The 13547-nt window shown below is 45.1% G+C and overlaps 1 protein-coding gene across 1 annotated transcript in view; it reads left to right on the forward strand.

Moving 5' to 3' along the window:
* Window positions 1-8283: 8283 nt before the first annotated feature.
* Uri1 (URI1 prefoldin like chaperone) overlaps window positions 8284-13547 on the forward strand; it is a 64800-nt gene continuing 59536 nt past the window's right edge. Inside the window, exon 1 of the mRNA XM_028754187.1 lies at window positions 8284-8745. Within this exon, the coding sequence (XP_028610020.1) occupies window positions 8635-8745 (111 nt within the window). The 5' untranslated portion in view covers window positions 8284-8634. The remainder of the gene's footprint in view (window positions 8746-13547) is intronic.

A 13547-nucleotide genomic window follows, 5' to 3' on the forward strand; every position in this document is an offset into this window, starting at 1 on the left:
CTTCTTTCAGGTATTTTGGTCACAGCTCTAAGCTGATGCAAAGTATAAAGGATCTAAGCACACTCATTGAAAGAAAGCAATTGTCAGACTGGGTGTCTTAGTTACTTTTCTATTGCTGTGAACAGACACTGTGACCAAGGTGATTTAAGCATTTAGTTGGGGGCTTGCTACAATTTCAGAGGGTTAGAGTCACTGACACTGGAACATCTGGTCCATAAGATGGAAGCTGAGAGAGAGGAGGCAGAGAGAGAGAGAGAGAGAGAGAGAGAGAGAGAGAGAGAGAGAGAGAGAGAGAGAGAGAGAGAGAGAGGAGAGAGAAAGGGGAGGGAAGGAGGGAGAAGGAGGGAGGTGGAGGTGGAGGGAGGGAGAGGGAGAAAGAGACAGAGACAGAGAGACAGAGACAGATTAGGGAGTTGGTGTGAGCTTTTAACATTTCAAAGCCCACATCCAGTGACACACTCCAAGAAGGCCACACCCCTAATCCTTCCCAAAACAGTTCCACCACCTAAGGTCCTAGCATTCAAACATGAGCCTAAGGGGGTCATTCTCAATCAAACCACCACTACACTGAGGAAAAGATCAAGAGTTGCCTGCAAAGAAACCCCACTCTGCAGTGAAAGATGGGATGATGAAATTCAACACCCTTAAGAAATGATCTTTTTTAAAAAAAGATTTACTTATTTTTTTATTTATATGAGTACACTGTAGCTGTCTTCAGACGCACCAGAAGAGGGCATCTGATCTCATTACAGATGGTTGTGAGCCACCATGTGGTTGCTGGAAATGGAACTCAGGACCTCTGAAAGAGCAGCCAGTGCTCTTAACCACTGAGTCATCTCTCCAGCACACAAGAAATGATTCTTTTAAGAAATAATTATTTATTCAGTTTTGGTATAGGATCAGGGACTAACTATGATTACATGAAAGAGCTATAGAAACACATCTCTTCCAGGTAAATACTCCTGTGGGTCTAGATTTTGGTCACTTTCTTCCCCAGATACGACTTGTGAGAAGAGATTAAGAAATGAAGCAGATCCAAGAATCTCTTCCCTGAATTTTCTTTCTCTCTGCTTTCCATACACCAGAAGGAGAACAGTCTTGTTCTCCATGGACTCCCATTGCCATGATATTTATCCTCAACAGAGCCAAGCATCTGTGGGTAGAGCCCTCTGAAACTGAAAGCATAAGGAATGATTCCCCTCTTTTTCCCTCTCCCTCCAGGGAGAGTTTGTGTAAACTTGGCTGTCCTGGAACTTGCTCTGTAGACCAGGCTGGCCTTGAACTCAGAGATCCACTTGCATCTACCTCTCAAGTGCTAGAATTAAAGGGGTGAGTTGCTATTGCCCAGCTTATTTCCTCTATTTAAGTAGCATTTTAAAAGATATTTTGGTGATAGCTATACAGAAGCAACTAACACAGTCTTCAGGACTGGGCCTTTTTTTTTTTTTTAGTTTAAAATTTATTGATTTTCAATATTCAGGATTTTTTATTGGATGTTGTCCCCCTTCCCAGTTTCCCCTCCACAAACCTCCCTATCCCATTTCCCCTCCCCCTGCCTCTTTGAGGGTGCTCCCCTACCCACCCTCCCACTCCTGCCTCACCACCCTAGCATCCCTCTATGCTGGGGCATTGAGCCTCCACAGGACCACGGGATGCCACTGATGCCAGATAAGGGAATCCTCTGCTACATATGCAGCTGGATCCATGGGTCCCTCCGTGAGTACTCTTTGGTGATTTAGTCCCTGGGAGCCCTGTGGGGTTTGTTAATTGATGTTGTTCTTCCTATGGGATTGCAATTCCCCTCAGCTCCTTCAGTTCTAGTGGTATATTAATTTATTTCCTATTGCTGTGATAAGACACTATCACCAAGACAACATATAAAAGATAGCATTTAGCTGATTGTAGTCATGCACACCTACAACCCAGCACTCTGGAGGCAGAGGCAAGTGGATCTCTTCGAGTTCTCAAGGCTACCCTGGTTTACATTCCAAGGTCCAGAACAGCCAGAGCTATTCAGACAGACTCTGTCTGCAGCAAACAAAAACAAAAAATATAAAACAAATGGAAAAGAAAGTGCTTAATTGGGCTTACAGTTTCAGAGGATTAGAGCTCATAAGGGCAGAGCAAAGGCATAGCAGCAAGAATAGCTGAGCTCACATCTTGACCTGAAGTCAAGAGGCAGAGAGAACACACTGTGAGGAGTCTTTTGAAACCTCAAATCCCACCTCCAGTGACACATCTCCTCCAATAAGGTCACACTCCTCATTCTTCCCAAGCAGTTCCTCTAACTGGGGACCAAGAATTCAAATATATGAGGACTATATGTGTGGGGGCTATTCTCATTCAAACTGTCACAAGTGGGTTGGGTATACAGCGGGCAGGACATCTGTCCTAATTTTGCTGTGATTTTTTTTGGTTAATAACTATACGGAAGCATTCCTTCCCTCCCTCTATCTCTCCATCCCTCCCTCCTCCTTCTTTTCTGCCTTTGTTCTTCCTTTTGGCTCCATCTTTTAAAAAATTGACTATAAAACATCACTTCTAATATGTGTGTAGGGAAGAAAGACCCATATGCTCACTGTCCTGCCTTAGTTATAGAGTTGAGTGTGGTAGCACATGGCTTTTACCCAGTACTTAAGAGAAGGTTAAGGGTGAATGAAGTAGGAGGAGGATTATGAATTGTAGGAGCCTGGGCTACATTGTGAGATCTTTTTCCAAAAAACCAAGGGGGGTGGCGCCCCGGGAGAGAGAGAGAGAGAGAGAGAGAGAGAGAGAGAGAGAGAGAGAGAGAGAGAGAGAGATCGAGATCTAGAACCAATCATATCTCCATTCTCTATTCCCTGTATACAGAATTATATGGTATGTATGTGTTTTGGGGTGCCAGCTCTGATTCCTCCCTCTCAGGGTGTCCAGATGCTGCCACACACCAGCTGGATCTTAGTGTTACAGCCCTTTTAGGCAAAGACCTTCTTTGATGATTTTCAATGAAACAGCCCCCTCAGAGGATCTTAGCTTGTGCACATGTCTTTATTTGGGGTGGGCTTGTACACAGGGTGAACCCAGGGTATATATGGACCTTGGAGAGTGTGAAGGAGTTTTCAGGGTAAATGAAAATCACTGGTTAGAGTTTTAAAGTTCTGTGAATGCAGGTCCTTGCTGGGCAGGCTCTTACTGGGGGGAGGGAGAGGAAGTTGAACTTGTAGGTCTGCCAAGGACTACTCGACCTTCCCTAGGTTAGAGAGTGTTGGGGATTGGGCACCTCAGACAAGGGCAGAGAAGGGGGAAGTCCTGGTAAGGGGAGTCCTCCATTTTGCATTGAGCTCAGAGAAGCTATCTGGTCATGGTAGACTTCAACCTTAATTAGCAGGGTTTCTTCACACAGAATCACAGATGTGAGAGTCATTTTAAGTTGATACCAGACACAGGTGATAGTTTGCCTGGTTGTGGTCACTACATAGAGGGCCTTATACTACAACTGTCCTACTCAGATTTATTGTTTTTTTCCTCAACAGTAGGAATTTTTTTTTGTTTGTTTTAATCATGAATCTCCTGTTCATTTTGCTGTGGCATTAGAGAAAAAAAAACTCACATAATATCCAATGCGATGACTTCATGAATATTATTGCTAAGAATACATCCTTTCGGTAAGATTATGAGTTGATTGAAACAAAAATATCAAGTAAAACTTAGTGCAGGTGGCAAGAGAATACAGCTCCCTTCCCTCTATAAAAAAAAAAATCCCAGTGAAGTTGAAATATTAATGGTTGAAGATATGCTATTTCGCTAAAAACAGATACATGCAAAGTTGCCCTGAGTTTGGAATGGATCTGAGCTGGCGTGGTCCTTTACAGCCCCGAACACTCTCAATAGCTCTTTCTTGGCACAAGGAGAAGGGGTTGGAACCCTGTTCTCTGCTGCTTGCTTCAGGCCACTTTCAGTCAGCCAGCTTGGTGGCTCCTTGCCTCCCTGGTCTCTGGTTCCTGTTGGAGCCTGTTAGCCTGGGTCTGGCTCTTCTCCAGAATTCCCGTGCAGCCTGGACTTGTTCTTGTAGCCTAGCTTGGATAAAACTGTCCAGTGGTCCCTGCCCTCAACTCTGCTTCTCCTTGGCTAGTAGACCTCATCCCTGGTCCATTCATTATCATTCTCTGTATCAGTGGTCTTTTACACATACCTCTCACTCTATCTCTAAGCTGTGAGACAGAAGAAGTCTGTGACATGACAGTGTGCTAGTTTAAGAGACGTGTGCATCTGCTTGTGAATTAGTGTCTTGGAGAAGAATAATCCAGCTGGTTCTAGGGAGGGAATGAGACCTGTGGAGCAGAGCTGCGCTAGCCAAACATGTCAGGACTGCTGTCCACCTTTAAAGTCACGAAGAATGATGCATTATTGTTCTTTTACATTATTGAGTATTAGATGGCTTGTTACACAGTAGTAGCTGACTGATGTATGGACATACAGCAGCACACGAATCCTACCCTGGGACTTACCTAGACCTAGAATGGAATTATTACACAAATGGAATTGATCATGTCTGACTTTTCATAAGCATGCTCATTCTTGCACTAATAACATTATCCTGCCTAGCGCTGGGGGAGGGGTAGTGAGGGCAAGTGGAATCTAGGGAGTAATCTACAGTTCTCATCCTACCTGGGGCGAAGGAGACAGGATGAAATTTAGAGATGACTACTGTCCTAGGGTCAGTGGGTAAATATCAGATCACATGTCCTCACTAGTGGCAAAGCTTAGAATTCTCATGTCTCTGGGACTCTAGGCTTCTCTTGTGTGTCACAGATGGCAATAGTCTCCACATTCTTTCCAACAGCACTGCTGCTCTTTGCTGACTCACTGGAGCTCTTCTGTCAAGCTCATGTAACTTTCTTTCCAGAAAGTCAGGATCCCGAGAGGGCTCTCCAGCTTATGTCTTGGTAAGCTGACATGTGACACTGCTAGTGCCTCTCATGTGGATGACCTGTGAGAGTTTTCAGTTCAGCTACCACGTAGGATTCTCCCTGGGGAGGGGGAGATGGGACAGACAGGCCCTGTATAGACACATGGAAATGGATACAACAACCTAGGAATGGGGATCAATGTGCTGTGCCAACTCGACTACATTTGGAATCCTCATTTTCTTGTTTACAACTTTTGTGGGTGCTGGGAACTGAATTTGGGTCCCCTGGAAGACCATTGCTCACTCTTACCCATGGAACCATCTCTACAGCCTTACTTTCATTTTTAATCCCGTGTATGTATTCTGTGTGGGGGTTTTGTGCATGTGAAGAGGGTGTTGGATCTTTAGAGCTGGAGGATGCAAAATCGTCACCTGGAAGAACATCAAGTGCTTTTAACTTCTGCAATGTCTCTTTTAGCCTTAAGGGACACTCGGTTTTGAGTGAATGTTTGAGAAAGTTTCCAGAGAGGTTTAACTGAGAGATCTGTTCTAAGAGTCGTATGGAGCGGGGTTCTAGACTGGATGAAAAGGGAGAAAGTTAGAAGCCAGTTGGGAGCCAGCATTCTGTTTCTCTGCTTCTTGGTCTGTGGAGGTGTGAAGATCCGGTCCCATGCTTCTGCTGCCATGAACTCTGCCATGCCTTCCCCCCACCAAGAAGAGCTGCCTAAAAAAATACATTGCTTTCTACTTCTTGTCCAAGGGTTGGATTCTTTAGGAAGTATTGATAGAATGAAGGAGAACGTTCTTAGATGCCTCCAATAACCTGTATTTGTGTAGTGTGATGTGTCTTCTTTACAGCAACCACTTCAGATACAAGTCCATTGCCTTAGACCGGAGCTGGGGGCTGGCCTTCTGTAGCACAGGGGCTGTGTGATCTGGTGCTAATTACGTCAACAAGGAGTGAAGGGTAGGGCGCTGCCTGTGGGCATTTCAGGGGTGGAGTGGATCGAGCCATACCAGATATATTTTTTACTTTTGGGTTGCTGTGACTGACAAAAACCATGTAAGGGAGGAGGCATTTGTTTTGGCTCACCATTTATTCTGTAAGCGCTGGTGGTAGACTGCATATGCTGCTTGCACTTGCTGAGAGCTAACTCTGAGAGCAGGACAGACTCCCCTTATCTTAGATGCACTCAGGTTTATCTCTTTTGTCCTTGGAGACACTTTCTTGGGGCAGGCTGGCCTCATGCTTCTGTGACAGGGAGAAAGAAGAACAAACAGCTATAATAGCACCCTTGAGGACAGATAGAAGGTGAACCATTTCTAACAGAAGTTACTATTATTTATCCTGTGATATAAAATGCCCGAGGTGGGAACGAGAAGTGGGAAGCTCATCAGTGGAGAGAACTCTCCGCTCTAGCTGGAAATATTCCAAACAGAACTCCAGCCTTTCTGACAGACTCAGCCCAGTCTTTCTGGGGCATGTTCTAAGTGGTCAACTTGATGTTATCTATCTGCTATTTGCTACTGATTTTATTTTTGCCTGCTCTTCCAGTCTGGTTACTCTAGTTAGTTCTGCAGGATGATGGAAGGGCCTGATTTATTTTGTTATCTATCTGCTTCTTGCTATATGTTCTTTTGCTTTTGCTTGATATGTGTTTAAAAACTCAAACAAAGAATCTATCATAGATCATTTTCTGTAGGGAATGCTATTTCAGAGGGTTCAGTGTATTATGGTAGGGAGGCATGATCTGTTTACTTCACATTTGAACAAGAGAGAGAGAGTATCTCTTGTAGGTAGGTATGTAGTATTTAGGGATGCTATGCCAAAGACTCACCCCCACTGACCTACTTCCTCCTCTTAGGTTCTGCATCCTAAATGACATACTAATTTTTTTTTGTTGTTTTTGTTTTTCAAGACAGGGTTTCTCTGTGTAGCCCTGGCTGTCCTGGAACACACTTTGTAGACCAGGCTGGCCTCGAACTCAGAAATCCGCCTGCCTCTGCCTTCCAAGTGCTGAGATTAAAGGCGTGTGCCACCACTGCCCGGCGACATACTAAATTTTATCTCTCTTTTTTTCTTTTGGTTTTTCGAGACAGGATTTCTTTGTGTAGCCTTGGCTGTTCTGGAACTTGCTCTGCCTGCCTCTGCTTTTCTCGTGCTGGGATTAAAGGTGTGAGCCACCACCACCTGGTACATCCTAATTTTAAAGTATCCTTCCAAATGAGCACTACCTGTTAGGGACCAAGTATTGAAACACATGGTGTCAGTTCATATTCAAAACCCATCACTACAGAAGTAGCTACTGTGGTGCCTGAGGACTCAGGGATGCAGCTGTTGACAGAAGGCAAGATGAGTGCTTGGAGTTTGTGTTTCAGAGGTTGTGCATCTGCAGGGAGAGAAATTCACATTTACCATCTTCCCCAATCGTCCCTGCTTTTTCTTTTTTTTGATGCAAACGATAAAAAGATGGACGTGGACTTAGCTGGGACAGAAGTGGAAGATAGGGGCAAACAGACCCATAGAGGACCAGAATTCTGCAGGTACCTACCAGCCTGTTCCTATACACACAACACTGCGGTAACAGGATCCAGCCTACTGACCGGGCTTGTGAAAGAGTTAGGACAAGGCCACAAGGTAGACTAGAAGACTGCCACAAACAGAGGCTGCACAAAGGGCTGGAGGAGCAAGTGGATCTAAGAGATTTATTCAGTTCTGGCTGGCCTGGAACTTGTTATGTGGACCAGGCTGGCTTCAAACTCACAGATATTCCCCTGCCTCTGCCTTCAAACTGGTGGGAATTAAAGGTGTGTCTTCCCTCCAGCTTCCAAGTTTTAAAATACTGAGTGGAACAAGGATGGGGATTTAGCTCAGTTGGTAGTGCTTGTCTAGCAAGCCAAAGCCAAAGCCAAAGCATTTGATCCCCACTGTTAAACAAAACACCAGAATTATAAAATACGAGGGATAGAGCAGTAGCTAGTCTTGAAAAATGTGCTACACAGTGCATATGTGGTAACGTAGTAATCTTAATTCTGCAGCTTAATATATGTAAGGAAAGTTGTAATGTGTACAGTAATTAATACATACACAAAATATAGTTGTATATTGTGCATTTTAGCTCATTAAACCACATTAGTTCATTAAAAGGCATGGGAAACAGCTGAATTTGATAAAATTAAATGAGCTTATGAAACAGTCTCAGTGCTCATATTAAGTTCTTACCATCACAGGCAGCGCCAAGCGAATAGGGACCCACTATCCCTACGCCTCTCATCCTGAGCATGGGTCCTGAGCCTCTCAGCCTCCACCCCGCCCGGAGGCACTGTCCCCACCATAGCTCCGCCCACTAGGGCGGACCTTGAGAGATTCCCGGCGTGCTGCGCGGGCGGGGCGAGGGGCGGGGCGTGCGCGGAGGCGCGGAGGGGGCGCGGAGGAGGCGCGGCTGTCGCAGGAGGCTAAGCTGGGCCCTGTTGCGGGAGAGGAGCGTGGCGCGCCTGGTGTAGGGCCTGCTGCTCCGAGGCGGCAGCGGCGGCGGCGGCGGCATGCGCGTGTGAGATGCGGCCGTGGGTAGCCGGGACGCGAGCGGCGGCCCCCGGGGCAGCGGCGAAAGCGAGCGCGGCCTCTTCAGAGAGAGGCGTGCGGTGCATGAGGGCGAGCGCGCGGGCGCTGGGCATCCGCCGGCCACGCCGCCTCCATAAACACTTGTTTAGGACTTGTTCGCCTCGCTGAGGCTGCGGTGCCGGGCATGGAGCCCCCGTCCGAACCGGAGGCCGAGCCCCAGCCCCTTGCAGAGGCCTCAGCCGCCGCTCCGCTGCGCGCACCAGAGGTGGCGCGGCTTCGCGAGGAGCAGGAAAAGGTAACAGGCCGCGCTTGGTTCCGGTCCTGGCCGGCTTCCGCATGTGGCTGCGACTCTGAGCAGCCTCTAACGCGGCCAGCCCTCTGTGTGAGACCGAGATCCCCACGCGCGCGCTGCGCAGCCTCGGGCCGCGGGGACCACGGGAACCACGGGAGAAACTTTTGTCACGTGCATTTGTTGTCTTTTGTCGGTAGCCCTTTGACCTTCCCCGGAAGGGATGCGGGGATGCAGGGAATAGGATAGTCTGTTGACCCCGAACTGAGAGCAGTTGTTAGGACTAAATAAAAATACGTGGTGTTTTCTTTTTTTCTTTCTTTTTTTTTGGTGGGTTGATTTCTTTGTGAACAGAAGTGGTCACTCCCTTTACCCCCAGCTCTTTATTCCCTAAACGTTGCTAAAATGCACTCGCTCTTGAACACACACACACGCACACGAGATATCCATATTTGATTGAGCGTTCAAGTTTGACTACGTTGGTGATGATGCACTTCCTGTGCAATCCCAGCTCTGGGGTTTAGTAGTCGAGAAGAGAGAAGAAGGCCTTTGTTAAATATTAACTTCAAACCTATATTAAACGAGGCTTTTTTTTTTTTTTTGAACTACCAGAGGAGAGGAGAATGCTTTGAATCTCCGAATGAGATTTTTTTGTATAAGGAAATGTTCTAGAGTTAAGAACTACAGTTCGATTGTTAAATGTGAAAATGACCTGTGGATTCTGTAGCTTTTCAAGTTGATTCTATCTCCTTGAAGTGCCTTGAAATTCTTTGAAAATCGACATTTAATTTTCTTAAACGCCCTACGTTGTATTGTCAGAGTGTCATGTATTAATAAAGATTTAGGAAGTTGCATCAAAACCACAAGAATTTGAAAAGCTCTGTTTTTCTATATTTAAATATTTTTGTGTGTAAAGTTTATTTGGAATTTGCTCCTTGAGAATTGTGCACGTATACATTTAAATGTATTTCGTCCCTTCACCTTACTCCCATTCTCTCCCACACATCCCCCTTCCAACTTCATGTCCTTTTTTTCTTGATATCTCAGTCTAGCTAATGTTGCCTATATGTGTTTGGGTAGAACCATCCACTGGATCGTGGGTACCACAACCCTATGCTCAGTCCTTCTCTCAGCTGCTGTCAAGTCCAGTAGCTCCTCAGTTAAGGGTGGGGCCTCCGGAGCTCCTATTTCATCTAAGCTTGAATTTTTGCTGTGGAACCAAACTTTTTTTTTTATTAATATACCTATGTAAAAATTTTCATCAAACATGGTTACAAAAATATACTGAGATTAGCTACATGAAAGTTTTTCCTAGATCCCGAGAAATCCCTCGTGGCTTAGAAACCACCTGTTAACAGGTAGTAGGAGTCTTTCATACAGGGTCCTGCTGCTGCTGCTTCTTTTTCTTTCTTTTTTTTTTTATTAGCTTTTCCATTTTTTTCCTTAATATATAATACAACTTTTGGGTTTTAAACTTGTAGTTCTTGTTGTTTTGTTTTTCGAGACAGGGTTTCTCTGTATAGCCTTGGCTGTCCTGGAACTCACTTTGTAGACCAGGCTAGCATTGAACTCTCGAACTCAGAAATCTGCCTGCCTCTGCCTGCCAAGTGCTGGGATTAAAGGCGTGCGCCACCACTGCCCGGCTGGAAAACACTTTTGCTTTCCTAGTGTAAAGTGTGAGTAATGCTAAGCAGCATCCGCCCATGTGTCACTTTTTAAAAGGGAGAGCTTGGGTTTTATTCTGATGTTAGGGTGATGAAATACGAAGGGTACTTTGGGGTGTTCTGAACAGCTTCTTGTGGTTAGTGTTATATTTGAGCTTGTCTTGGATGCTAAACCCAATAGGAGACTGAATGTTTTCAGTGGATATGGGCCTCAATACTTTTGTCAGCCCTGTCTTGTGTTAATGTTAATTTGGCATATAAACTAAATGTGCATTTCTGTTTGGGTTATGCAAAATGCCTCCCAGTTCATAAGAAAGCCCTTCAGTATTTACTTAACAGACTATTTACTTGATAGATAAATCTGCATTGGTAGACAGATTCACAAGGCCTTAACAAGTCACACCGGTTATATAGCTATGTTTTGGAGTTTTGCACAGGAAAGCTTTGTAAATAGTGAATTAGTACTTTTGTGAGAGACTTTACTTAGGCTTTAAATCCAACTCATTTTAACAGTCCTGCTGTCTCTGGTATGAAAGTAGAAGCATTTGAGATTCTGAATGTTAAGGGGAAAAGTGTCATAGTAGCTTTGTATGAGTGGACACTTTGTGTGTGTGTGTGTGTGTGTGTGTGTGTGTGTTTTTCTTTTTTTTTTTTTTTGGTTTGATTTTTCGAGACAGTTTCTCTGTGCAGCCCTGGCTGTCCTGGAACTCACTCTGTAGACCTGGCTGGCCTCGAACTCAGAAATCCACCTGCCTCTGCCTCCCAAGTGCTGGGATTAAAGGCGTGCGCCACCACCGCCTGGCTTTTTGTTTCCTTTTTTTTTTTTTGTTTTGAGTGGACACATATACTTTATGTCAGCCATAGCCTTTCCCTGGTCCATGAGAGGGAATTAAACTGTCAACAGAATGACTTGTTGGTTTGATGGTGGTATCTACTTTGCTGCCTTGAGCTGCAGAAAGAGATCTGAGTTCCTACGTAGAGGCTTAGGGAGCAGTTCTCAGAACCTGGCTTGAGAAGGACTGTAGATAATACTTAAGTGCTGTTACCCTTGTTTCCTTGAAATCCCACTAAGTGGACCAGGTTTTATTCTGGTCTCTCCTTATTTGGTTCTGGTTGATACTAGAACATTGAATCTGACAGTATGAAGGTGCACCATGGCTAGTGAGTGACAGCATCTGAGGTCAATGGGTAGGGTCAGGGTATATTAGCATTGTTTTCACTTTCATGGGTGCAGTCAGTGGTGAAACACTCTCAGCGCCCCTCCTCTTTTGTTAAAATTTGTGTTTATTTCTTTTTCCCTTTCTTTTTTTTTTGGATAGTGCAGAAAATCAATTTAATGAGGCAAAGGGACAAATTCAAGACATTTTCCATTCTACACATGGGAAAGCTTGACAGATACTGATTTATGCTATCAGAGAAAAAAAACAACCCAAGACACATCTGAAAAACTTAAAGGTTGCCACTAAATGAAACAATGGGGAGGGGGTGTCAATGTACTAATTATTCTTTTTTTTTTATAATTTATTTTTTCTCAAATTGTAATTCATTCACACAGGGGTTATAAACACAGAAAGGCAGGATGTGGGGAAGGGAATGACATTGGAGTGTGGGTGATCAGGGGGAATACAGATATCATCAGAACTGGGTATCGGCTGGGTGAAGGTTCAGGGGACAAGTCACTATGACTCTGCCTATGACTCGCTTGTCCTCATCTTAAGTTGGTATTATCTGCCCAGGCTACCTATTTACAAGGTCTATGACTACTCAGGCTTGTAAATTTCCACAAAAGCTGCCTGTTTACATTAGCTTATAGCCATCTGTTTCAATGTTTTTCCACTGAGACCCAAGACTTGGTGTTAGTATACATGTATGACAGGCCTATTGGTGATTTTAGGCCTATGGCTGATTTTAGGCCTTCAGTGGGTAAGCAGGGTTGCCCCTGACATCTCCTCCCTTCTCTAAGTATAGAAGGGCTGTGGCGATTTTAAACTTGCGAAGACGGGGATAGAGGCCTGACCTCCAGTACTTGAAGGGGACCTTGTAATGGCTCCAGTCCCCCTGTCAATGTCCAGTGAGGCATGAGGGCCATACCCGTCCCGATGTCTTTTTCTTGGAGAGGGGATACTTTTGACATCAACCCCTATGGAGTCAGGCTTGTCCCTCAGGGAACCCAGATAGATATTTTTATCTTTTTTTTATATTCCCTTGCAGTGCTTAGCCTCACAGCCTAAGCAAGAATTCAGATCGCCTGACAGAGGGGGTTCTGGGTGGCCCCTCTCTGCTTGGTCTAGGGGCAGAAGTCCCCCCTTTTAGGTTGGGTGGAGATGAGTTTTGGAAACACCCTGTATAATGTAACAACCTCATCTTGAGTCTCGTGGTCCTCCATAGCTAACTTATGATAATGTATCTGAGTAGGTTTTGCTACCAAATTATTTGTTGTATCACAGAGTTAGTCCGCCTATTTAAGAGCCAGAGACCAGCAGAAAAAAGCAAAAAGAACCCAAATAATGGTCCCAAGATGGGAGGAAATAGGGTTGACAACCTTGGAGAGGCTGAAAACCAATTCTTGGGCCAGCCTTCATCTGTCTCTTTCTCTCTCTGATTTTTCTTAGGGCCTTCACTACCTGTTTCATGCTGTCTTTAACCCTCCTTGTCTTGTCTATGTAAAGGCAACCTTCTTTAAGAGCTGTACACAGTCAAGAGCTGTACACAGCCTTTTCTGTTGTAATAGAGTAAATCAAGTCCAATAAGGATCTTTGCGATTTTAGGAGGTCTCTTCAGACAGTGAACCGAGGGATTTCTTCAGATTAGTGATGTCAATCTCTAGCTGTTTGATGTTCTTGTCAGTGGCCCTTCAAAGGTCTGAGTAGTGTAAGTTCGGAGGCCAGCATCTGGATTAGAACTTCTAACAGCAGACATCATGGGTGATTCATTTTTACCTGGGATGCTGCCTGAGTTAATGCTCCTGGGAGTCCCTCTTTCTCTCGGTTTTCTGGGGTTGGGTGCTGAGCTGCCACCTGTGACCTGCTCTATCTCTTTTTCCCTTTCTTTTTTTCTTTTTTCTGTCCTTCCTTCCTTCCTTCCTTCCTTCCTTCCTTCCTTCCTCCCTCCCTCCCTCCCTCCCTCCCTCCCTCCCTCCCTTCC

The sequence above is a fragment of the Grammomys surdaster genome, unplaced genomic scaffold (assembly GCF_004785775.1).
Source record: "Grammomys surdaster isolate TR1022 unplaced genomic scaffold, NIH_TR_1.0 125984, whole genome shotgun sequence".
In the NCBI taxonomy this organism is placed as follows: domain Eukaryota; kingdom Metazoa; phylum Chordata; class Mammalia; order Rodentia; family Muridae; genus Grammomys; species Grammomys surdaster.